This window comes from Pempheris klunzingeri, chromosome 3 (assembly GCF_042242105.1).
Source record: "Pempheris klunzingeri isolate RE-2024b chromosome 3, fPemKlu1.hap1, whole genome shotgun sequence".
NCBI lineage: Eukaryota > Metazoa > Chordata > Actinopteri > Acropomatiformes > Pempheridae > Pempheris > Pempheris klunzingeri.
In genome coordinates this window covers 6,957,371-6,985,340 of record NC_092014.1, presented here as the reverse complement: position 1 = coordinate 6,985,340, position 27,970 = coordinate 6,957,371, and the positions used below count along the sequence as shown (strand labels likewise).

At 42.5% G+C, this 27,970-nt stretch overlaps 1 protein-coding gene across 1 annotated transcript in view; it reads left to right on the top strand.

Moving 5' to 3' along the window:
• The first annotated feature begins 10,854 nt into the window (after nt 1-10,854).
• LOC139225692 (protein sidekick-1-like) overlaps nt 10,855-27,970 on the top strand; it is a 213,790-nt gene continuing 196,674 nt past the window's right edge. Inside the window, exon 1 of the mRNA XM_070856523.1 lies at nt 10,855-11,026. Within this exon, the coding sequence (XP_070712624.1) occupies nt 10,855-11,026 (172 nt within the window). The remainder of the gene's footprint in view (nt 11,027-27,970) is intronic.

Sequence of the window (27,970 nt, the reverse complement as noted above, 5' to 3'; positions counted from 1 at the left end):
TGTGGTCCAATGGAGGACAAGCGGTAGAGGAGAGAAGAGGAGATAGAGCAGCATTCACCCTTTTTCTTAGCTTTGCCTCATGCACATCTTCACAATGTGTCTCATCATCTCATTCCCTTCATTGTTGCTGCCTTCAAGGCCTCATAAGCTTTTACCCCAGAGCGCAGTGAAAGGAGAAAGATCCGACATACAACTTGTTGTGCAATGAAGGACTTTTGGTCAAGAATAAAAATCAATAAAACTTATGTTCAGTTAACAGCATTGTGTTTCACTGACATGGAATTACAGCACCATGTCTTGTTCAGATGTTTTCCATGCCCTGTCTTGTTTATGTCAGGTATCGGCAGCTTGAATATGACAGAACTGTTTCTCTCCTTGTTGATCTGTATTGGCCACTTTTGTTGGGTCTTTGACATGTGCTCAGCCCTCTGTAGATTTTTTCTGACAACTGCAGTGACGGCAGCACATGTGTGTGTGTTTCAGCAGAGGGGCAGGAGACACATGGAGGGCAGAAGCAGGAGATGTGTGGGGGGTGACAAGGTGCTGTGGTGTGCATGTGTGACAGATGTGCATAAAGTAAGCATGTCAGGGGTGTACATGCACCAGTAACCAGCTCAGCCAGGTGCATGCATGGTCAGTGTAAATACATGTGTGTCAGTTGGTGTGTGTGTAATGTAACCCTGAAGTCATGCCTTAATGCATGACGGTCAAAAGAAAGTACATACATCACATCACTCTCTCTAAAGTAGTACAAGAACACACACACACACACACACACACAATTACTGTGTTAGACTAAAGCGACATATTGATATTTTGGGAAAGACGCCTATTTGCTTTCTGGCAAGAGTTCTGAGAGCATCAACATCACACTCACGTCTGTATTGTAAATATGACACAGGAAGCAGAGAAATGGCGAGCCATTCAGCCACATGCATGAATAGATCCCAGGTAGTGTTCAAGCACCTTCCTTTTTGGCCTCTCACCAGATAAGTGGCCTTTTTAAAAGGGTTTTTTTCCTGTTCTTATTTCCTGGTTTTATGTTTTAGTTTTTAAATTTTGCCCATGGCATTAATTCTGAATTGAAAGCATGTTGTAATACCCAACAACTGAATTTGAGAACTAATTCTGTGAGACCACACAACACAACCCCTCCCCTCCCCCAACCTCTTCCACTGCCCTTGTCACAGCCACTACGGTTAATGCACGCAAACCGAGCACATTGCGGAGCAGCATCCACGTCTCTCCCTGACCTACCTTCATTAGTGACAGCTAGCCAGGTAATGATGGTGTTTGCCCTAAGCCTCAGCAGTGTTTGTTATTGTTGTGAAATGAAAAAATCTCAGTACAGCCTAATTTAGGCAATAGCCCACCATTAAATTTATTAGCTTAACACCAAGAAAGCTTCAACAACTGGTGTTGACAGTGAAAATGAGTGAAATCTAGTAGTACCTTTATCAGGCAGCTTCAACAAATAAATATGCATTACTTGATTAATAGTCTATGCAGTCACACTTGGTTATCATCACTTTCCAATCCAAGTGATAAAATTAAATGCAAGCAACAGGCGAGCCTATCACCAGAAAACCTTGTGTATTTACAATCTGTGGTCTTCCGTCAGTCATTTTGCACAGCGTGAACATTGAATGAACATTCACCAAAAAGGCAAGTACAAACTTGATGTTGTAAGCAATTGTTAAGCACAGAGGTTCTTTTCAGCTACAACAGCTGTGATTGTGGGATGTGGTGGTCTGTGTGTCTCGGCACAGTTCTGAAGCTCACCGCAGGCCGCCATTACTGCGGAGGTTTTGCTCATTTGGTGCCGGGGGAAGTGATGAAAATGAGAATAGGAGAGGAGAACAAAGGAAAGGATTGATCAATATCTGAGTAAGTAAAAGAAGTGTTACTGTATAACTTTATTTTTCATTAATGATTATGAGAGGGGTGCCCTTTTTTGCTGGAGAGTCGGTCCCCCAAAATTTCTGTATATGGCCCTGTGTCCTGTGGTAATAAGATACGCCTGCCAGCACCTCTAAAACTCACTTACTAACATATAACATCTTGGTTGTTTAAGCTATGCAAAAAATTGACGTGTCATTTTGCCATTTTACAGAGAGTTATGTAAAAAGAGGATTACTCGGCTGGAACCAGTAACTTCCTGGATTCTCTACTGGTTTCCTGGCAACTGCTTAAAGCTTTGGCAAATAACCCCCCGTAAAGCTCCAAATTGTCATTTCTACACTCACAGAATAAACAAACAAGACATATAGTGTTAATTAATGAGTTTAGATGTGCTTGTAGGTGGGTTTTGCAATCTTTGGACAGAGCCAGACTAGCATTTACCCTTGTGTCCAGAGTTTGTTCTAAGCTAACCAGCCACTCACTTTACCTAACAGACTAGGAGACAATGGTGCCATTATGTGAATTAGGCTATTTCCCCAAATGACAAATTACAACTTTAAGTGCATAACAATTACACATTCCATATTCCTGTTCTGTATCACTGCCTGGAGCTTATCATAGAGATAGTTTTTTTTATTTGTGCACAACAATTACAGTGACACAGACATTGGCAAAGTAAATCTTAAATCTCAAGCTCCCTCCAACAATGCTTAAACAATATGTTTAAAAAAGAGAAACATGCAAGAAAAAAATAGAACAAATGTGTTCACTGTGTTTGTGTATAAAACCAAAGCTTTACAGAATATCCATTGTCTCTTTTTCACCTCAATGATATGTGCAAACAGAAATGATTCTCTTAATGAGAGTGACCACGTTGTTAAGTGCTATTTCAGTTATAAAGTTTTGTAATTATAGGGTCAGGTTGATATTTTCTGGCTGTGTCACCCCAGTAGACGTCAGCTACTGTTAGTATTCAAATAGACATATTGATCAGCTGTAAAACTTGACACTGGAGTGTTTCAGAGCTGTGGTTTGTTCAGAAAAGTATTGACTGCAGCCAAACAAAAATGAGGTAATATAATGATCCAGTCTAACAAAAGCATGCCCTGCTCTGTAATTAACAGTAAGCAAATTAATACTGCAAATTAACAACTGTGAAACGGATGGGCCTGAATCAGCTAAGGTCAGGATGCTGAGAAAATTCTGTCTGATCGCAGTTATCTCTGTTCTGAATTCAAAATACTTTTTTTTGTGGAAAAAATAATTATGCTCATCTGACCTTAGAAAAAGTTTTCCTGCTTTGTCCTCATTAACAGTGAGCCACAGGAAGAATTAATTCCTGACACAAGGAGACATTTTGCCTTACTTCAGTCATTGTTATGCACTTAGAGATGCGTCTTTGTGGTATTGAATTGTGTTTCTATTCTGAGGTGTTTTTGATGTGCATTCCTCTGCAAGCCGAGCACCCTACAGAGAGGATGAAGTCAGTAAAGGTATTTTTAAATCACTAATGGAGCACTTACGTGCTTAGATTTATCAGTTCATACTCCTCACATACTTTATATGTTCCATAAATTGGTGCATACATAATAACACATGCCACATATGTTATTCTGCAATAAATTGTGCTGTTGTATTGTTCTGTGTCATAATGCAGCCAACTTAATCATTTGATAAGCCATAAACTGTGAGATGGATGAGAGAAGCAAGAAATGGAGGAGAGAGCATATAAGGGAAAAAAAGTATTTCAATGTTTGTCAACCCCATGGGGGAGGAGAAAATTTATATATGGCAGAAAGATGGAATTGGTTGAAAGTAAGAAAAGTGAGTGTGCAGGAGGACAAGTAAAGGGCAGGGAGATAGAGAGGTAGAGGGAGAAATAGCTAGATGGAAAAGAGGAAAATTAAAGCTCATGGTGTGTTTCCCTCAGGGCATGGCATCACTTGTATGAGATCTCTGTAACACCGTCCACACCCTGTAGACTGGAAGGGCCAGGAGGGACCGCCTTGGGGCGTACCCTTGTAAAAGTGTGCGTTGGAGCACATGCTGTGACAGGCCTTTGTATTCAAGTGCAGGCACGCACACAAATATTAATTAAGTGGTTTATGTTTTTGCAGCGTCTAGTTTTACATTCGAGCAGTTTGAGTTCTGTTTTGTACTCCTCTTGTGTTTGCTCTCCTTTTATGTGTGCTTTATGAGCGAACAGTGTGTCAACTGCAGCTCCTCCTCCTCCACAGTGTGATGCTGGATAACTACATGTGATTACAGGTGCACAGCTTCAGAGTGCGCTCCCAGAAGTCCCCACTGCAGCTCTCTGAGACCAGTTGCGAGGCCCTGCGGTCAGGCCGGACACATGAGGAGCCGGACAGCGTGAGGCGAGGCAGAGCTCCAGATTAAGTGCCCGCTTTGTTGCTGCAGGATGACACACGGCAGGAGCTTAGAGATCAAGCGCGCACATACACAAAGAAAGTAAAACAAACAAAAAAATCATACACCCTCAGACTCATCCACTAGTTCACAGCTTGAGCCTTTCGTTTTGTATTTCTCTCTGCACCCTCGCTGCCCATTCAACACAATGACCCTGAAATCATTGGTTATATTTCCTCTTCTTACTTCAATAGCCCCTCTCTCTCTGCTTTCTCACTTACTTTTCTTCATTCTCCCCCCATAAAAGAGCGCTGAAAGCCTAGACTGTGATTTTCACACCCCTTTCTATCTGCTTGACTCGCTAAAAAGTGATCCCTCTCCACAGCGATCCTCCCTGTCCCCACTGGTGTTACACTTATCCCCACATCCCTCCCTGTCTCTTTGAGTCTGCTACAGGTGTGACCTAACTCCTTACAATTCCCTCTTCATTTCCCTACCCGCTCGCTTTTTTCACATGAAAGGCTTTCTGCTACCCTCAGCTCACCCTCATTCCTGCTCTTTCTTCTCTCTGCACCCTCACCCTCTCTTTTAGCCCCAGGAGATAGCTTGGATAACAGGTGGAGCCACTGGTTTTGGGGAATCAAGTTTCTTTCTGCCTGTAATGCAAGACTGCTGTGTCACCCTGGGCTACAATGAAACCAAACAATAAACCACACCGTTTGCACACTCGCACACGCACACACATACACACACATATCCACAGTTTCAGGATGTTGTATTGACATAGATTCATTTCCTGGAGACTTACCCTGACACTAATAATAACTACTGCTTACCAAAACCTTAACCTAACCACGATTTACATTATGGAGACTTGCATTTTGCTGCCAAATGGAGTCCCCATGGGGTGACTGTATGAACAGATGTCCCCACAACATCAGTAATACATAGCATACACACACACACACACAAAGAGACACTCGCAAACAATTCAGTGGAGTCATTGTAAGTGTGTTTGATTAGAAAAGTCAACTTCTATTCATTCAGTTTATTAGCTTTTAATGTTGTGTCCATCTCAGTAATTATTTTTCTCACAAACAGGGGAGGGAAGATAAGGAGGTCAGGAAAGAGACATAATAATTCAAACACACAAGCATGAGTGGACTGTTAACACACCCACAATGGATCTTCAGGCATCTTTAGGTTCCACACAGCCTCAGCGTCACATTATGGCCAGGCCCAACACATATGCCATTGTAATGCCCCTATATGTTTCTAAACAAAGCGGTGGATGAATGCGATATTGATGGAGACTGTAGGTGTGGTGCACATGCTGTGTTGAAGCTTGATTCATATCCAAAAGCCTGCGGCAATTACACGATGGTGAAAGAGCAGTTTACAAAAAACAGCCATTCTGCTGATGGGAAAGAGCTCTAAAGCGACAAGAATCAGCAATTGATGCTGTTAGTCAATGTCCCACAGCTATGCTTTAAAATTTCTGTCTGTCTCTGTCTGCAACCACTTTACCATTGTATGTATCCTCCCTGCACTCCACTGCTATGACAGGTCAGTTAATATTGACATTATCTCCCTCCACCACGTTGACAGCTCGAGCTGCAGGAAGCCGCTCATTAACTCTGCGTGCGCTTGTATGTGTGTGCGCGTGTCTTTGTGGGTGTGGGTGTGCACGCACGGCTGTGTTGATTGCTGGGACAGAAAGCATTAGCCTAGTCAAACAGGTGTTAAAGAGACAGGGGATGGTCCCACTGTTTGCCTCTGAGAGAATAACGGAGATTGGTGTCATCATTCAGCCTGATAGTAGCGCCCTCTCCGGAGGTCATCCCATCGCTGCACTGAGAATGTGTTGAATAGAGAGCAGGAGTACTTTGTGTGTGTGTGTGTGTGTGTGTGTGTGTGTTGAAGGGAGGGAGGGTCGGTGAGAGCACAAAGTGAGAGGAGAGAGAGAATTGCCTAGCAGATGTAGATAGATGTCCTGTTCACGTGTCAGGTTAGATAGCCATCTGGGTAAAACTACAAGATGAAGACTGTGTGCTCAAATGTGTGTTTGTGTTTGTAATTATATGTGTTTCTCTCTATAGGTGAGAAGCCATAGCAGGATGCTTTGGTGATAGAAAGCAATAGATGGATTGAGGGCAGAAAATGCAGTGGTAATTGTACTGGATACACAGGTAATTGGAAGCTAAATTGGCTTCAGAATTAGAACCTGTGAGCACCTGTGAGTCAGTCTGTCTTGGCACCAGATAGTGTGTGTGTGTGTGCGTGTGTGCGTGTGCGCACGCACGGGTACATTTCATTGGAGAGACAGAAGGGGGAAATATATAGATTTGAATGACTAATAAGAACTGGACACGTTACAAAATGAACCCAATGATGCTATGCAAAATGAATGCTTGAAGAAATTATTCCACTCATTTGTGGTTCTCTCAAAACCTTCAGTTTTATCAAATCTGAGATTTATTGGGATTTATTTTAAGATAACTGTTTGTGTATGCTCTTGTGAGTTATTAAGGACGATATGTATGGATATTCTGGATTTTATTTGAGCATGGAGGTTCAATCTTAATCTTGGGAGCACATACCTGTAATGGAATTATTCTAAATCAATGATTCACTAACTAGGTTTTTCCAGTACAGTATGTAATGGCTTTTTTCAGTGAATGAAACTTGATCAGATGTCATCATTATGTATTTTAGTGGTTTTCTTATGTTAAAGATAAATGTAAAGTTCAATGTATTGATGTCCGGTTTCAAAAGTAAAATGTGTCTGTAAAAAGTAAAAATGTTGAGCAACGCTGTTAAAACTAATTTAAGTAAGACCAGAGATTTAACACATCTTAGGTCTGATAGACTGAAGTGAAAATATGAGTCTGTAAAATGAATCTGTAAAATCAGGCACATATGACTAGATTGCTGTAAAACATCAGCGTCCATTCAGTTTCACTAGAGTTAACCCAGGCAGTATAATGTTTACTTGTATGATACTTACTTACATGAATAACTGAACATAATAACTTTCCCTCAAAATCATTACTTTTTACAGGGATTTTATGAAATAAAATTGTGCCTGATACATCAGAGTGCAAAATATGGACAACTTATTACCTCGAACATTTTCCTTTATGAATTTGCAGCCTTCTTTCAATTTATGATTCGGGTCAGTTCTCGAGAATATTTTCCCCTGCAGCTAAATGTGTTAAAATGCTGCTTACATTCATTCACATAACATTACTGGAATATCCATGACCTGTCTCCACTGGTATAGCGGACTGGAGGAAAATAAATGAGGCAGCTGTATTAGAAATGTGAGCTCATGGAAGAATAGAGTGGGGAATCTGAAAGAAGTCAGAAACAGTCTGAAGAAAATAAAAGCAGAGGTCAGAGGTAACCAGGGTCAGCAGTATATTTAGAGCATAATAATATATTAAGTTTCAAAAATACCTTGCTCAAACTCAAGGGCATCGCATGAAATGGGAAAGGAGGCAGTTCCAAAAAAGAAAACAAAAACAACAACTCTGTAAAAGAGTGACAAAAAGCATAATTGTGACTGAGCGAGCAAATGATGATGGTATCATAGCAACTAGCAGATGTCCAAAATGTGGGAGCAGTCTGTCACCTTCTCCAAACATGTCTGCTCGCCTGGTGTTAAGATGGGTGGAGACGGGTGACAGAGGTGTGTGGGAGGGGGGGGTGCAAGGAGGCCAAGAGCCAAAGGTGCAAAGGGGGTGGGGTGAGAGTTGTAAGAGGTGAGCCAGGTGTGCAGTTGTTAAATTTTTAGTACCTTGTAGGTGAAGACAAAAAATCTCAGGGGAAATGCAGAGTTTTACAGGGGAGACAAGGACCGAGGTCTAACACTGCTACAGAGTTTTAGTATTGTGCAGTCAAGCAAAATGTGGTGGAGCAAGATGCTGACATATAGAAGCAATTAAAGGCCTTGCCAGTGTAACCAAAACCAGGTTCTCTGTTACATTTGTGACAAAAATAAGCCGAGATCAGAGACAAAACTAACATGATGCTAAGGTGTTGGGTCACCTCGAACTGCCAGAACAGCTTCAGTGAACCTTGGCATAATTGCTACACGGGCAATGTTGAACTAGAAGATTGGGTTTTAATGTGGAATCTAGAGCAACCTCAGAGGTTTGGCGCTGCTGACTGAGCAGCGGGACCTTTTCATGGAAACTTCAAGTAGCATCATAGCTGCTTTTGTGGAAACAGAAAGAGTTGGAGGCCAATTGCCAAATGAGTCTGAATGGAAAGATAAATGGATGAGCTGAGGTGAAGGTGCTTGAGGAGAATGTGTTGGGGACAGCTAGACGGCGCAGGGAGACTATTTGGCCACTCAGGGGATGGAAAGTCTGCCTCTGAGGATTTATTGAGGCAATAAAAGATAAGGTCACTGTGTTGTAGGCTTTAATATTAATGTGCCATTTAATGACCCTCACCATGGAAGAAACTAGGTTATCACTAGTACTAAGATATAGCTCCAAGCAGTTTTTTGTAATGGTGTAAATGCTTGGATGTGTAGCTGGACCACCAGTGGTGCTTCTGAGAGTCCCTCTTCAGTGACTAATAGGTAATGAAATTTCTTTCCAGTAAGTACAATAACATAATCCCCAGGCTGTAGTCTTCTTATTGCAGGCAGGGCAACTTCTAGCCTTTTGGGGGCCATAAATAGGGTTTGGTTTGCCTCCTCAATCTTAATTTGTTGCCACTTCACATGGCACTTAAGTTGTCCATTTTGTCTGCGTTTGAGCTCATTGTTTTGTCACTATTTGTTGGCAAAAACAGCAGGAAATGTTGTCAGTTTTTATTAAGGAAGTCTTCATTGATAAAACTCTTTCCAGGTGGCTCTTAGAAACCAGAGGGCCCTTCAACAACTGTTTGTACCTCAATGGGTTGGGCTGTTTTCAATATCATATAATAGAAAAACTAATAATGTGAAGCATCTTAATACTACAAATCCCTTTTTGAGAGGTAAACTTCCTCCACACACAGGTCAGTGTGTGGGGGGTTTTGGGATTTGGGGGCGCCGTCCACCACGCTCTCAGTGCTGGCATTACTTCCCGCCCCCTTTTTCGGACTGGCCAATAGGAGCAGCGGGACTACTCTGCTCGACCAATCAGCAGCCACGGATGATAGTGAATGGAAGTTTTAGTTTTTGAGTTTGGGATACATCGAGGGGGACATTAACGGAGACTGAGCAAGAAACGGGAACATCAGTGGGAAACATCAGCTAATATCCACTGCTTTCTTTCACTGTAAACGCGGTTGGTGCTCGGAGAAGAAGGCTAAACAAGAGCCCCCTCCTCTCTCTCTCTCTCTCTTTCTCTCTCTCCCTCCCCAAGTCTGTGGCGAGGAGGGTGGCAGGTGTTCAGTTGAGGGAGACGCATCGCCTCAGTCGGCTCCCCAATCCTCAACAGGGTGCCGAGACGGAGGAAAACGGCTAAAACGCCGCCAACTGGGAAGAGAAACTCCCGTGAGTAAACACGGACAACGGTGAAACATTTTTAAGTGACCGGCTGGACTGTTTCGGAGGACTCTGGATAAAAAAAAGCGAAAGGCTCCGGTGTCGCAGTAGCGGCAGTGAACGTCTCTCTAACGGCTGTTTTCTCAGTTCAAACCGACTGGTACTTTTTGGCTTGTGCTCACTCCTCTTCGCCGGTGTTTGTAGGCAGAGAAAGGAGGAGAAAACTCTCGGTTGTTGCTGTAAAACTTGCACTGCGTTTAGGTTGTTGTTGTTGTTTTTTTTTTTTGCTAACCTGTTGTGTCATTTTTCCGTGCAACCCGAGACGCAGCGCATTACGGCAACTTAGCCTATCTGATATCCGAAGACAAGAGTCCCCTTCTGGGAGAGTGGTGGATAATTACGACCCCTGGGTTAACAGTTAATTAGGATTTCTAACTTCAGATAACAAGACTGTAGCCCAGGCATCTCCATTTACACACTTCAGTTCAGTTTGTCTGCGCTCAAAAACCGGGGATCAATTTACTGAATTGATTTTTAGAGCACACACACACACACACACACACACGCACACACACACGCACGCATGTATACAAGCAAAGCATAGATGGATAATTTATGCGTTTTATTGCTTCTCTGTTAATACGACCACTGTCCAAACAGCTAAATGATCCGCGGCGCAAATCCCCGGTGAAGACGTCAAAACAAGCGCGGATTTGAGGTCGATAGCATAGAATAAGCCGATAAGTCTAAAACACACTCAAATGTATTAATTCCTCGCTTGGATCAATCCAGATGAAAATGAGGTATCGCAGGACGCAGGAACACACGGACTCCGCCGCAGCAGAGAGAGATTACCGTGCAGTTACCCCGTGAAGACAAGACTAGTGAGGGAAAGTCTTTCTGTTGGTGAGGCGACACCCCCCACACCCCCCCCGCCGCCTGCTACTCCAGCTGCCTGCCGAGTTTCGGGCACCGAAGCTGGGGAGCTTGTCGGCAGTGACAGCGGTGAACTCCCAGAGCTCGGACTTCTTCCCATTCGTGCGCAGGGCAGAGAGGAGTTGCAGCTGCAAAGCACAAGCGGACACCGGCACTGTTGGTCCATGAAACCGGGAATTGGCTGCCCTGAAGGGTCCCCGGAGCGTGTGGAGGGAGCCGCAGCAAGGAGCCGGCAAAGGATGATGGGGACTGGGACGACCGGAGGTGGGAGTCGGTGTCCGCATCTTTTTCTCCTGCTCCTTCTCGGCAGCAGCTGCCACATGTTGCACGGCCAAGGTAGGAGCTTTACCCCCAGGAGCCCTGGGTTCAAATGTCAGACGATGCACCAAAGAGCGTTTGGTTTCACACATGTATTTAGAGCCATTCATACTGTAGGCGTTTACGTGAGTAAGTGTACAATCTGAAAGCACTGACAGACTAATTTGTCACTGAGGGGCAAGTGATATGATGACTCCTAAACTGGAAACAAGGGGTGTGATTTATTAGACCAAGTATAGCAGTTTGTCTGTTAGTTGGGACATGTCCCTGCAGGAGGGGAATAGTGAGAAAGGGAGAGGGGTGGGGGGTCTTTTTTATTAGGCCAACAACAATGTTTTTGTGTAAATTAAGTCAGGTTGATTGTTTGTGTGAGGGAGACAGATTGAAGGGGGGGGGGGGGGGGGGGGGGGGGGGGGGTATACATTATTGAATGACGATTGTAGGATTAAGGTATTGAGGATGTGTATGTAGGATAGGGCGGTGTTACAGTTTTCAAGCATTGATAATCCCCTTCTTAGTCAATGACCTGCTTAACTACAGCTCTTGATTTGGCACAAATGCACAAATACATAGACATGTAGTGCATTAATTTATGTTGACTCCTATCAGTCCAGTGCTGACAGTGTGTTGCTGGCAGGTGTCCAGATTAGTGTGTGACTTGTATTTGTAATTGCTAAATACAGCAACGGGAAAGAAGACACACATGATGAAATATTGATTCCTGTGGTTTTATCTTTTTTTTAGCTATAGAGAGAGTGATGGGAGAGAAACTGGATAATTGTGTGTTTCTGTGTGTGTGTGTGGGTCTTTTGTAGGAGTGCGTGTACCTCATGGGATCATGTCAGAGCGGCAAAACAAAAGCACAGAAAAGGTCAGACTGGTGTCGGCTCTCAGCTTTCTCTGGGTCACAGATGGCGTGGTTGGCAGAATGTGAGGCTAAGACTTGGGGTTATGTGGAGGAGGGGTCTTAGGAATGTTTGTGCATATATGTGTGTGCATGTTAGAGGTGGGGGCGAGCTGTCGTAAGCGCACAGAGAATGTGTGCGCCGCTTAAAAGCAGGAAAGTGTGAAAGAGGAATAGCGCAGGTAGAGGAGGAATGAGGAGGGAGAGAAAGTCAGGAGGAAGGAGGCAGTGTGGCGAAGAGGAGCAGGAGCTGGTGTGAGAAGGAGCAGAGCAAGGAGAGGGGAGTGGCAGGGAAAAGGGGGTGAGAATAAAAGACAGAGTGGCGGGGTTAGAGAGGGAATGCGGCGCACCGTGCTTGTCACTCAGAAAGCTGTGCCTGCAGTTCAATCGATGATGACGGTATGACAACACCTCTGTGCGTGTCAAAAGTTGCTCTCCTCTCCCTTCTTTTCCCAGTCGTCACACTCTCCCTCTCCCTCCCTCCCTCCCTCCCTCTGAGTGTTAAGGAGGAGGTGGGAGACGGAGGGATGGTGTGGCTGCAGAGTCAGCTCCTTCCGTCCTCCCTCTAATGTCAAGGTCTCAGTACCAGCACCCAAGTTACAACACCCCCACCATTCCCCACCCTCAGACCCACTAAATCTCCAACCCTCCAGCTGTCCTGGCTCAAACGGGGGGGTACCCTGCTGCAAAATGTCTATACCTCAGGATGGCTGGCTGGAGTTGTGTTTGTGTACGCGTGTGTGCTGGGGGTAGGGGGTGCAACGGAAATTAGTGAAACAGATACGGGATGGGGCTGCTGGTGGTGGAGGGGGTGGGATGAGCTTATTGATTTGATAAGCTGTGCCAGGTGGCCAATCGAAGGCTGTAGATTTTCCAGGTTCCGACCCCTCTATCCCCAGCATTTATAAGGACGTTTTATTTTAGGAGGGAAAGGATGAAATTCATGAGCCAAGGTTGATCCTCCTGATCTCTCCCCGCCTCTGTCCCCCCCCCATCCATCCTTCTCCCTCTTTCTCTCAGTCAATCGATACCCACACCCCTCCTCATAAATGCGAGGCTTTATATGAGCCAACTCTAGTCTCTGGGAGCACATTTAAATAAGCTCATCGATCTTTCATTTTAGAGTTTAAGTGACGGCAGCATTTTACTGTCCCTCCCCTCCTCCTCCTCCTCCCCCCTTTTCCTCCACCTATCATCTGCTCACCTCTCCACCCTCCCTTCTTTATTCATAAGTTATCTCTCAGCACCCCCCACTGCCTCCTTCTGAGTGGGTTCTGCTCCACAGCTGTTTGACTGATTCACATGTCCAGCATGGATAAAGACGGAGCATCATCCTAGACTTTATATTCTGACTGAAGTCAAGCACAGGCCGCATTCAATATGTTTCAAAATGTAAATTATATTCTATATCACCAACAGATGGAGTCCAGAATGCCTCATTATGCTTAATATTACTGTTGCATGATGAAAATCCTGCCAATTGTTCAGGATTTTCTAAAAACAGCCGTGTTTTAGTCTGACAGCCATACATTATGGAGATTTTCTACATGGATTTCAAACATTTTTAGAAACCCAAATCACAGGCCCATGTAATAGTTCAAATGACATTAAAACATAAAAATATTCAAAGTCAGAAGGGGTTCACATAACACGGCGATGCGGACGATTAGGTTTATAATACGTGGAGTACGATTTTGTCCCAGTTGCTAATGTGGATAATCATAATGTTCTATAAGTAGCCAAAGCGCAATGAAAAAATACTGCTGGTCGTCATTATTGCTAACCTTGCCCAAGGTAATTGCATTAAAATGTGGCTCGAGCATCCCAGCTGTTAAACCACTGCACTTCTTTCTAGTCTAAAAAAAATAAATTGCATGTCACAATATTAGAGCTCTTAACAAAGTTTACTTTCTTACCATACATTTGGAAGTTTTCTTCTGCTTCAACTAGGCCAAGCAAAGGCTTGCATCACCACACTGACCCACTTAGTGGATCTATCAGTGTGATTAGGTTTGATATGACACATGTCATTGGCTCAACTAAGCCAGAGCTTGACGCTGATTGGACCACTGGGCATGCTTAAGTGAATTGAGGTCACTGATAGGGTGTTTGAACGGCGGGCTGTGGGCTGGGAGAGTTCTGAGGGTGATGTCAAAACCCAAATCAAATCGACTAGCATGCAGTTTCACACACACACACACACACACACACACACACACACACACACACACACACACACACACACACACACACATACTCTCTCACACACACACACACACAAAGTCCTTCTCGCTCATCAGTGTCAAACAGTTAAAGTGGATGTGGAAATTTGCTTAACCATTTTCTAATGAGGAGAGGGCAAATTAGAGGCCTCATCTAACTGATTATCATCGTCCAAGCTGCACAACCTTAACGTGACTTTTCCACCTCCCAGACACTCTAATGGATCTTGTGGCTTTTTTTTGTATTATCCTCTAATGATGGTCTCACATTTTCTACAGCTTATAAAAAACAACATTTTTAGAGCAGTTGTGAAGCTATTTGTATTGGAGGCTGTTTGTCACCAGAGGTGGTGTTGCACGCTCCATTACTTTAGCATGCAACCTGAGGATTTTAATATATTTCAAACTCTACATTTACTGTTTGAAGCAGTCATACACATGTTCTTTCTTTGCCCACAGACATGAATTTAATCCCAAATTCAAGTAGTAAGAATTTTGGAGGCCTCGGGAGAGACTTCACTGTCTGATGGATTGTGTGTGTGTGTGCGCGTGCATATGTATTAGAGAAGGAGAGCAGACGATGGAGGAGATGTCAGCGTGAGTGTGTGTGTGTGTGTGTGTGTGTGGGAGTGTGTGATAGACGTCAGGTTAGTCAGGTCTAAGAGGAAGTGAGGTCCCTGGTCGACTCCCTTATTTCCTGTCTGTCAGGAGGAACAAATCACCACACTTCCACAGCCACCTGACACTGTACGCTGTGTGTGTGTGTGTGTCTGTACACGTCTGTGTGTTTGAAAGGGACAGAGTTTGTGTGTGTCTACCTGTCTCTGTGTGCAGGCCCGCTATGTGAAAGACATTTTAGTCTGACAGGACTGCAGACTCCATACAGTGTGTGTGTGTCAGATTGGTGCTAACCCTCTTTTAAGTGTTTTCTTCTCACAGGCGAAGAAGTGGCAGCTATAGAGAAGCCGCCAGAGTCTCCTAATGTAAAGTAATTGCCTGTGTGTGTGAGTGTGTGTGTGTGAAAGAAGTGATGTGTGTACTAAGTTGAGACCAGCAGGTGCATCTATCCCTTCCTCCTTTCTCCTCATGTACACACTCACACTTGCGGCAGTACTCTGACTTTTTTGAGGTCAGTAAGGGGTCAGTTGGATCACGTTTTCCATTTCTGTTCAATAGTTCAATATTACTATGACTGTGGTCAAATCAAATATATATATATACAGTGGGGTAAAAAAGTATTTAGTCAGCCACCAATTGTGCAAGTTCTCCCACTTAAAAAGATGAGAGAGGCCTGTAATTTTCATCATAGGTACACTTCAACTATGAGAGACAGAATGGGGGGAAAGAATCCAGGAAATCACATTGTAGGATTTTTAATGAATTAATTGGTAAATTCCTCGGTAAAATAAGTATTTGGTCACCTACAAACAAGCCAGATTTCTGGCTCTCACAGACCTGTAACTTATTCTTTAAGAGGCTCCTCTGTCCTCCACTCGTTACCTGTATTAATGGCACTTGTTTGAACTCGTTATCAGTATAAAAGACACCTGTCCACAACCTCAAACAGTCACACTCCAAACTCCACTATGGCCAAGACCAAAGAGCTGTCAAAGGACACCAGAAACAAAATTGTAGACCTGCACCAGGCTGGGAAGACTGAATCTGCAATAGGTAAGCAGCTTGGTGTGAAGAAATCAACTGTGGGAGCAATTATTAGAAAATGGAAGACATACAAGACCACTGATAATCTCCCTCGATCTGGGGCTCCACGCAAGATCTCACCCCGTGGGGTCAAAATGATCACAAGAACGGTGAGCAAAAATCCCAGAACCACACGGGGGGACCTAGTGAATGACCTGCAGAGAGCTGGGACCAAAGTAACAAAGGCTACCATCAGTAACACACTACACCGCCAGGGACTCAAATCCTGCAGTGCCAGACGTGTCCCCCTGCTTAAGCCAGTACATGTCCAGGCCCGTCTGAAGTTTGCTAGAGAGCATTTGGATGATCCAGAAGAGGATTGGGAGAATGTCATATGGTCAGATGAAACCAAAATAGAACTTTTTGGTAAAAACTCAACTTGTCGTGTTTGGAGGAGAAAGAATGCTGAGTTGCATCCAAAGAACACCATACCTACTGTGAAGCATGGGGGTGGAAACATCATGCTTTGGGGCTGTTTTTCTGCAAAGGGACCAGGACGACTGACGACCAGGACTAGACGGGCCATGTATCGTGAGATTTTGAGTGAAAACCTCCTTCCATCAGCAAGGGCATTGAAGATGAAACGTGGCTGGGTCTTTCAGCATGATAATGAACCCAAACACACCGCCCGGGCAACGAAGGAGTGGCTTCGTAAGAAGCATTTCAAGGTCCTGGAGTGGCCTAGCCAGTCTCCAGATCTCAACCCCATAGAAAATCTTTGGAGGGAGTTGAAAGTCCGTGTTGCCCAGCGACAGCCCCAAAACATCACTGCTCTAGAGGGGATCTGCATGGAGGAATGGGCCAAAATACCAGCAACAGTGTGTGAAAACCTTGTGACTTACAGAAAACGTTTGACCTCTGTCATTGCCAACAAAGGGTATATAACAAAGTATTGAGATGAACTTTTGTTATTGACCAAATACTTATTTTCCACCATAATTTGCAAATAAATTCTTTAAAAATCAGACAACATGATTTTCTGGATTTTTTTTTCTCATTTTGTCTCACATAGTTGAGGTATACCTATGATGAAAATTACAGGCCTCTCTCGTCTTTTTAAGTGGGAGAACTTGCACAATTGGTGGCTGACTAAATACTTTTTTGCCCCACTGTGTGTGTTTGTGTGTGTATATATATATATATATGTATATACAGGGCATACATATAACCAAAAGCTTTGTGTTTGTATGGAGTGTCTTCAGTGTCTTCTGGCCAGTCAGAATGGTTTCAAATCTGTGTGAGAAGATTCATTTTATAGGAGCTTTCCTCAAAAGCATCCTTCAGAGCTTTGAAATATGAACCAAGTGGGATACACTCTGCCTCCCTCTGCCTCCCTCACTGTCTTGCTACTTTTTGCACTTCATTGTTTTTTTGTTCATTCTATCTGTAGTGCTACTCTTCTTTTTGGTTTCTCTTTCTTTCTTCCCTCCTTGTTTCCCCACCAGGGACTAAATAATCTATTGCTGCAGGCCACACAGGTGGAATGGAGGCTGTTGTGCTGTTTAGGCTGCCTTGGTGTTTATTATGTAAGATCGGGGGAGGAGGTTGCTATTGATCCGTGTGTACTTTTGTGAGGAGCGTGTGTGTGTGTGTGGTGGGGGGTACAGCACAAAAGCTCATCTTGTACTTGATGGTTTTACAACGAGACATCCAAATAAAGCAGAACGTTTGCAAAAACATGAACTCTATTGATTGACTGAACTGAAGACATGACAACGCAACGAGGCTGAGAGAAAAATATCGAGATTGGCAGACACACAGAAAGATAGATGTACATGTGTGCACATACCCACCTTCACAACTCTTCGTTCTCTAAAGCATAGGCGGCTTATAGTGGTTTATTTTAGGCTGATATAAAAGTATTGCGGTTGTGACAGAATTTAATGGCCATTGTGTTGTCTTGTATGCGTCCACCCTGAATATTTGCTACTTTTTTACTCGTCTTTTTTCTGATTTTTTTTTTCTTCACAATGCATGATAACATAATCTAACAACATTGACGCATTCGTTAAGTTTGTTAGCATTTGAAGAGAGGAACATCCCTCTCCTGGTTTGAACTCTGAAACAATGTTTTACCATAATTTGGCTTTAATATTAAAGACTGAAATCTTCATATATTGAAGTAAACAAGATGATGACCTCCAAAATGCAAGTTTTTTACAGCTTTCCTGGGGGCTATAGCTGTGCCCGAAAGTAATGAAAATATAATTAATTGTTTGAATTTGCTAAAGAAGGATCTTGCCGAGACTGAGTCATGAAGAGTCTAAACAAGACTTTCTAGCTGTTGCTGTGCAAATTATTGCTGGTTATACACTAATTTAACAAGACCTCCGGCTATTGTGAAAGCAAAATGGCTATGGGGAGTTGTAGTCTGAAGAAGAGTTATTTTCGCTGTCGAGGGCTGACTGCACTCTCCTAACAGCTTACTTAAATAGTGCTTGAATACTACAGACTGCAGTCAATAAACAATCTGAAACAGAACACATCTACTTGAAATAAATATTTGAATTATACTGCTTTTCAGTTTTAAGATTTAACTTTTCATAACAAACCACTGGTCTAAGTTGAAGCTATAGAGAATTATAACCGCTCAGTGGTAGAGTGGGTCGTCCCTCAATCAGAAGGTCGGGGGTTCGATCCCCAGCTCCTATGGGTCAACATGTCGAAGTGTCCTTGGGCAAGACACTGAACCCCAACTTGCTCCTGAAGCATGGCTTCAGTGTGTGAATGAGTATGAAAGAATAGTCTCCTCCAAATTACATTCCTCCTGTATGAATGATGTATGAATGAGGATGTCATGTAAAGCGCTTTGAGTAGTTGAAATAACTAGAAAGGCGCTATACAAATACAGACCATTTACCATTTAACCCAATTTCCAGTACATTTCAGCTATTGTTTAGCTGTCTGGCCCAAAACTCACCGCTCTCATAGCGCCATTTTCCACTGCTGAGGGTGGCTGTTTTTGAAAGCTCTGAAAACCAACTGCACTACCTGCCCACCACCAAACGGCAGACAGACGTATTAATGACTAGCTGAAGAACATAGTGAAACATTTAGATAAAAAGATAAGAAGAGCCTGATATTTCCCTCAGGAGTCGGTAGAGGTCTAAAACAGAGCTCAGTGAGAGTGAATATTGTACATACATTGCTCAGGCGGACTCAAATGTAACTCCAAATACATGATAATGTCAGATCAGACTATTTATTTTTCATGATACAGCTGCACTATGCACAGTTAGGTTAGCGTAGACCTACATTTAAATGAGTAAAGCAGGTCCAGATTCTAAAAGATGCGTCTGGAAACTCAATAGCTTTGTGTTAAGGAAATACAGTCTGTATCATAGCCTTCCTTTGACTTACCATGCAAGTAGAAACATCTGTCATTGTAACGCAATCCTACCATACACCCATGCTAACTATGGCCTCTAATATTACCATAAGAGCACAAGCACTGCCTCCCTCTTAGCAAACACTGAACATACAAGCTTTACAAAGACAAGTTTTTCTGCCTGGCGTTTGTACCTACTTTGTAATATGTCTACATAAATATGCATGTGTATATTTGAATACTATTCCTAAAAATGGTAATCCGATGTGCAGATGCTATGAAAAGAGAGCTACCCAAACACCTTGATCAGCAACCCTTTATTCATTCTCTGAACTGTTTGTAATTTCTTGTGGATTTAATTTTGGCTGACTGTTCCTGCTTGACACCTTTGGGTATTTTCTTCATACAGCATTCGATAAAAAGACAAGAAAAGTAGGGGAACCAAAAATGCAAGATGAAAAATAAACCACAGTCTCAAAACACCTTGTCAAATGCGAAGGGGATATAGGGTATGTATGTTTAAAAATGTCAAAAAACAACTTGTGCAATGATGCAACAGATTGTTTGTGAGAATATTTTTATCTCACTTCACTGCTTTGTTCTCTGTTTTTGAAATAACCCATTTGTGATAAATAGTAATGTCTTTTCTGAGTCTTTTGGGGTTTTTTGAAAATAAGCTGCAGCCCAGAGGAAGATGAGACAAGAGCTAATAAATGACACCAAGAGCCACAGTGACAGTTTCATCACATGTTGTACAGTTTATGGGACTTAATGGTATTGGGAACTTTGAACCCGGTGATGGCAATAACCAATGCAGAGCTGCATACAGCCAATTGGCTCTAAAAGGATCACATGAGGATTAATCTCTAATCGAGGCAAAAATTACTTATTAATGATCTCTTAATTTCGTAATGGTTATACGACATTTATTATTATATTTCTCAAAAAAGCTCACCCATGAGCTTCTTCCTTTTTTTCAAGCCATTCTTTCCTTCCTCCCCCAAAGTCTTAGTGTAGTGAAACAGATGTTAGAAGATGTTAACGGGAATAGTTGCACAGCGACTTCAGATAATTAATCTGCAATATTTATGCACAGTTATTGTATTTTTATGATTGTGAGAGATCAATGAATGGCATTGTGAAAATAAATTCAACTTAATTTTTAATGCAGCACAAGTTCGCATCATCAATAGTATAATTTACACTATTTCTGTCATGTCATTAAAGTCTGCCGCTTTTGAACAGTACAACAACCCTCCCTAACAGACTATCACAGCAGGTTTTCAATTTTGCATAAATTGAGTGCCACAACCGTTTTCCCCCTGTCTGAAACAGGAAAATACGGTTAAGGACAAGCACCATCAAATCAAACTGACGCCGTCATGCAGTGGTTTGGCATTCAGATTAACTGATGAGGTGGATATTGTGAGCAATATGACTCTCATTTTGGCCATTGCTCATACGTGGCCATTGGCCTGGTCCAGAATGAGAATAAACATCAAATGTTACCAAATCCTTAAATGGAGCTAAATAGACCGTCAGTAAGTCGTGGACATCATTACTTTATTGGAAGCAGATATTGCAAAGTAGATTTTGATTTTACACACTACAGGCTACACATGAGAAAAGGAATTTGCTGTGAAATCATTGACAGCCTATAATATTGCAGACATGCTTGCCATGCATGCAATGCCTGCTTTTCCTGATAGAGCTTACAATATACAAATACTGTATATTGTGTATGAGCACTTTGTTCTCCATACATACATGGTGTTCTATGTCGCTAGAAATATTAGACAGGTCTATTCAGAATGATCAATTAGCAATATTTTGACAGTTAATATATTATGACAACTTTCCTGCACATTAGTGTGTGGAGAGAGCTAAAATTTGTATTTAATTCCTGAAAAATCACAGATTTTAGCCTCCTGTGACACAAAAGACGATCTAGGAACAGATTTCTTTTTACAGGACCAACTGGTGAAAATAAAATTGCAGGTGGCTGGCGATACATCAGAGAGACACACTCGCTGACTCTCTCCTAACACCTGGGAAATGCCTTTAAAACCCTAGCCTTGTACCGCCAGTCATTTAGTGGCAGCGGTAGATTAGTTGAAGGCTGAAGTGCAGTCTCACAGTGGGGCAAGAAAGTGATGAGTTTCCCTCATCGAAAATGTTTTAGTCACTATTTGGATTCAAACTGGCAACCTTCCAGTGAATCATACCCCGGGCTGTCTCTCTTTGTGTCCCTGCACTTTTTCCCTGTTTACCGCTCCCTGCTTCCTTTTTCCTCTCTGTCTCACTTCTCCTCTTTGCATTCAGCATAGCTTTAGTCATTTTTGCTGTGACATAAGAAGGGTGTGGAGTGATGTGGAGTGAGGATTGTTCAGTGGAAGAACGAGATCAAATGTGCCCCCCCGCCCACGCTCCCCATACCAAATGCACCTGGCTGACGCTCTTTATTTGTTTGTGTGTGTTTTCATTGTGGTGGGGCCATCTGACTATTTGAATGGGATCTTTGCATAGTGAATAGCCAGTCGTGGAATATTACTGAGGTCAGTTTGGGTTAAGTAGAAATGCGGGAGTGTACATCACTGTGTGTGTTAGAGCAGCATGATTTACTTGTTCAGTCCAAGGGCTTTACCCTGCTGCAGGTGTGTGTTCTCAGCTTGATGTGTTTGATCTGCCACAGGTGTCTGAGAGGGTGGCTGTGTGTTTGTGTGCATGTCTGTGTGTGTGTGTGTGTGTGTGTTTGTGCACACTTATCTGCGTATGGTGATTTATGCTATAGGCTTAAAGCAAAAAGGATCCTTTTTGATCTCATCCAGGAATAGGGTGGAAGTATTGTACTGTAAGTGTGTGTGTGCGTGTGTGTGTGTGCGCGCGTGTGTGTGTGCGTGCGTGTGCTTGGCCAGAGGTTTTTAGGGCAGTCCTTTGATCCAAGCTAGGGGTGGGCATACCTCTGTGAGGAGCCAGCCAGCGGTATGGAGACTTGGCTTGCATTACCGAAGTGTGTTTTAGTGTGTGTGTGTGTGTGTGTGTGTGTGAGAGTGAGTGAAAGTGTTTATGGCAGAAGCGTATGGCCAGAATGAGAAAGTGCTGGCTGGTGTTTGTACTGTATGTATCTGTGTATTAATGTGTTTGCAGCACACCCACAAAACCCTGCTGTTATGCATGTTGGTCTATGTGTGTCTCATCAATAATATGATGTCTCAAGTTTACACTCCTCAGTTTCCAGACTGGACAACTTTTGGCTCAGCTGTGCAGTCCTTGTTATCTAAAATGTCTTGAAGAACATGATGCCATCTTTCTGAATGGTTAAGTTCAGAAAGACTGTGTATTTACTTTAATTTGCAAAAATGAAGCAGTGCTTCAGCTGGCAGAGCACTGAAGTTGCACAGCACCAGCTGTATGACCTGACTCTTATAATAAGTAGTAAAATTCAAAGAAGAAAACCAATCACATTCTAAGGATCTCTTGACAAGCTCTCAGTCAGTTTTGGATCATTACTGTATATTGAGGCTGGTTGGTATGTGGTCTACTTCTGCCTACTAGTTTTCTCTTGGCAATTCACAGATATTGCTGTGTTTCTGTGTTCTCCTCTGTGTAAGAGGCCGTTTACACATACAGACCAAAAACAGGGACAGTGATAGCTGCTGTTTATTGTGAATGGGACCTGGCGTTGCACCCTGGCACCTCCTGCTGAGCTACTGTATAGAACTTTAAAAGGCTACTCCACAGGGAAAAACATGAGAAAGGCTCAACTTTCTTTCTTTCTTTTTTCTCAAATTTCTCTGACACAATGCGAGCGACAACCAGGCGAGAGCCAATCACATTTGTTTTGATTCCCACAGAAACTGAAGCACAGAGTTGTTTACTACTACAAGAAGTGGAGATCGCTTCCAGTGAAAATACAGTTCTGCAGTGCCGATCAGTCTTGTAAGCTTGTTGCATTAAAAAAGTTCCAACAACGCGTAGGAAAAGACTGCAAACAAGGCCAATCTGTGCTGAGGAGGAAGAAATGAACGACTTCCTCTTGTGTACAGCAACTATGTCAGAAAACAACAACCTTCACAGATACATATTTACGGGTGGCCAGAGACTGTCTTCTACGTTGCATCTGTATGTATGAATGCTGCTTGACTCTTGGTTCTGTTCAGCCATGCATTTCTGACAGCGTTCAGGGTCACAAATTTGCAGATCAGCTTGGGACATCCCTGTATGTTTTATTTCAACATCTTCACTCAGAGAGACATCCTCTGTATCTGCATGGTCATCAGTCAGACTGAATTGCCTTAAATACACTTTTACACAACTCAAATTGCATGATTCCTTTGTGAATCGCTTCTTTTCTTGAAGTGCACACAAGCCACCAATTTTAGTTTATAATGCCTCAGTGTTTCTAATGGTGACTAGCATAGTGCGATGAAATGAATAGTCAAAATTGATAGATTATATGTGCTTGATGTGTATTTTTCTTATGTATTGAAATGGGGATGAGTAGATAATGATCAGGATGAACGTGTCTTAACAAGAGAGAAGAAAGATGGTTTTGATTGATGGATGAGGAAATGAATGGGCACAGATGGATGAGAGGAGATGCTGGAATGAAGAAGAGTAATCAAAGAGAAAGTAGGTGGAAAAAGTGAATAGGTTGTCAGGTATGGGGTCACGGGACAATATGGATGGATGAGAGAAGACGGCACAAAAATGAACAGACGTAATCAAAACAGAGACTAAGATACTTAGTCAAGACAGATGAGTTCCTCAAAGAGAGACTAAGAGGAGAGAAAATAGTCTGTTGGCTAATGGACTCATATTATCTTTTTTTTTTCTTACCATTCTTCTAATTCCCCCTTTACTCCCCTGATCCTTCTTTCCAACCGTTGCACATTATTCTTCTCTCCCATCCCTTCCTGCGTCACATCTCTCTTACATCTCTCCTTTCTACCACTTATTTCTCTCCTCCACTTTCTATAATTGGGAAGGGGCGGTGCACACGCATTCATCTCATTAAGTGCACACGCCACACACACACACACAAACGCACAGAAACACAAATGCGCACCGCTCCCACAGACATTTTGTTACCCTGTAGTAAAATGAATGTGTGTGTGGATTGAATCACAAGTCATCTCTCGCAGGATTCACTTTATCTTGTGAACGCGGGAGTAGAAAGAGAGAGGCAAACAAATGAAAATAAAATGAAAGCATTCAAGCAAAAGAGAGAAATTAATTATCCCTTTTGCCTGTTGACGCAAACCCTTCAATAGCAGCCAGTACCGAGCCGCTGTAGAGTTCGTGCACACACACAAAGACAAAGACACTCTCACACCCTCAGTCAGCTTGTGTTACAGTCCAACCTGGGGGCTCGGCTTGGTTGTGTTTGACTCAGCAGAATAGTCATGGCGGTCATCAATGCCACTCAGTGTTTTGTTTGGGTTTTCAACCTGTCACCACATCACTGCACTGGGCATGACATTTAGCCCTGAAATGTGTGTTAGTGTATTTTTGTGTCTTCAGTAAGAAGAGTATAAAATCATTAACATATCACAATAGAGCAAATAGGTCTAACATATGTATATATAGTTTGATACTCGAAAAGGGACAGGAGTCGGTTTTACTAGCAGGGTGCTAATGAAAAAATACACAGTAAAGTTATATTTTAATGCAGGCCCTCACTAGATTACACCATGCATCTTGTGCTGCTTTCACATGACAGCAAAATAACAATCTTTAATGAATTTTGCATTTAATTATCTACTCTTATAAAAAATGACATGAAATTTATCAAATGAATCACTTGAGAAATAAAAGCCTGTAAATGAGGCGATTGAAGGGAACGTTTTTTAAATGATGATACCCAGTGTTTCCAGTGGCAGGATGCAGAGCTTGTGTGATCTGTGTGGATGCTGCTGAACCTTGTGCATGTAACTGTGGGTCCAGACTATCAACATTTACAGTGTAGTCAATTTCATTATAAAGACAGTTCTTAGCTAAAATCAATTGTGTTCTGTAAAGAGTTTACAGCCTCACAAATAGGGCGAGTTGCTTGCTTTTCAACATTTTAAATAATCTTTCATTGAATACTTAAGGTGTTTTGGTTGTTGCTCAAACTCATGTCAGCATACTGAAAAGGCTATGGTTGTGGTTTTGTAAGTTGTGATGAGAATTTTGACATAGTGAGTGAAACATTTAACGATGAACTAAAAATATTATCAAAGTTTTAGATGCTGCAGCTAGGGATTTCTAACCTGCAATCATGAAAACAGCCAGACTGTTTTCTTTTTTGTAATTGCTGTGATATCTTGATTGTCAGTGTATAAATGTACCCAGATGTGGCTAACTGGATGCATCCCTTTAAATCACTCAATAAAACTACAGGCAACAGACAGTTATGTTTTAATACACGTCAAGTTAACTGTTGTTGCCAAAAGATCAATGAGGTAATTTTCTTCTAGTTCTACTTCACATGAACTGGGTTTTTGATGTTTATTGAAGTGTATATTCCACCCAAAATTGACACTGTCTGCCTTTGAAGGCATATTTGAGCTCCTGTATGTTAATATTTGGGCTGTTATACAGTAACATTTGGGATAGTCTGCTTTGTGACTCCAATTCTTTCCTCTCAGAAGCTGCTTCAGCTCTTCTCTCGGCCCATTAAACTGTCTGTACCTCATAAAGAGACGGAGAGCAACTGCTGTGATTGGCCCTTATTGAAGCTCACACCAACTCCACATGCTGATACTGCAGTCCTACTAATAATGATTCTCACAACCTGGTGAAACATCTTCTCCACATTGTGCCCCACTGTTACATAGTTGTGCTCGCACTTTTACAAAAAAAAAAAAAAGTTTGTGACTCCGTTTGCTCACAATTACAATTACTGGCCAGTATGTCACTGTGACTGGGACTTTATCATACAAGGCTGAACTGATCAGATGTGAGGTGTTTTGATACAATAACCGATGAAGTATGTTTAGCAGCTCAGTTATCCTGTCCTTAGGGCCTATAACATACAAGGGTATACAATTAGTCAGTATTGAATCATGATGTTTCTGCTTGATTGTATTATTTCAGTTTATAGTTTGATTTCTCACAAAGACAGCTTAAGTGTGATTACCCACAATGGGAGTGTTTGGACAGTGCTTGAAATGGGCCGATGTAGGAGGGCAGCAAAGCTCCACCACACACCTAATCTGTCACATGGTAAACCATTCATTGATCAAGAAAGGGGACAAAAGATAGATTATTGACAGCAGTAATTGATATTTTCCTCAAGGAAAACTAGCGATTGATGTACTCAATGTCAGGCTGCATTTTTGCCCCCACTTGTCGATGAAAATGTTCTATGGCTCTCAATAGGACAACCTAACCTGTCCTACAGTACTCCAGGTGCCTGACATGATTTCTTTAAGTGAAGCCATGAGGGCTGTTTACTGCCGCCACAGCACAGGGCTCAGCTCTGCTCTTTGTCCTGCATTCATGTACAACCACCCACCTGCTCAGTTTTTGAGGGCCAATTTGTACCAATCTATGGTAACCCTGTCACACGTGGACAAAACAAGGTCTGACTTGCACAGCGAAACCACAAATTCTCATGCGACTAGTGCAACATTGGTATTATAACAGTAATCTTTGATAGTTCTCTGTAATAATAGGATGAATAATATGATCTCTCTGATAGAGTGTGGGTTTTGCTCCAATAATCCACTCTTCTAAATGTCAGTCCATGGCTCTCAGCAAACATTATGCTGATTACTGCAACCATCATTTCTAAACAGCTCCTCATGCCCGACAAACACACCTCGAATGGCCTTTGTGTGTGTGTGTGTGTGTGTTTGTGTTTGGGCTTGGAATTTACTGTTCAGTATAGTTCTTGGCAAAATCGGCTTGATTATGTGCTTTCAGAGTCACTTTGCCTGACATAGCGGCTTATTAGGATGTCACTTACTCATCAAGGTGTGTCGGCTGTGTGTGTATCTTGTGTATCTGATTATTTTTGTGCGTCAGGTGTGTGAATAATTGCTGTGTTTGTGTGTGTGTGTGTGTGTGAAAAGGCTTCCAAACCACCTGCTTTCAACGTACTCAACACATTCACTGCTGAAAGAGTTTCTCAGCCTTCCACACCTCAACTCTCTCTTCCCCTGTCTACGTCAGTCTGTTGCTTCCTTCCCTCTCCCTCTCTATTCTCACCTCACGGTCGTCCTGTCCATTGCTCGTCTAAATCTAATTAGCTTGTATCATGGATGTATTAGGCTTGTATAATGACACAGCTGGCCCTTTCTCCTTTTCCTCACAAACAAACATTCACGCTCACACAAGCACAGCAGACATTAGAGGCAAACCTGTATTGTCATAAATTAATAGAGCGAGGGAGATGGAGGAAGGCAAAAGTGAGTTTTGTTTATGTGAAGGAACAATACTGTACGCAATCTGAGTTCATTTTTTGCGTTCTCATATTTCCCCACAGCAATGACTCACCAACACAATGAGAGAGATATTGAACTAATGTATCCCAAATATTAAGATACTTTATGAATAAGCCAACTGTGAGCAAAAGCAGACTACAGTAGCTATCAAAGTCAAATGGACGGAGACGCACACACACACACACACACACACACACACACACATGCACACTGGTATACAACACAGCCTACGCTTGTATGGGTTTAAGAGGACTATATATGGATCCACTTGGATGGAGAAAAACACTTTTATTCTTCAGTTTTTCAATTTTCTGCAGCACAATTTTGCTGAAACAGTAAACTGCATTGTGTTCCACACGCACACACATGCTTATA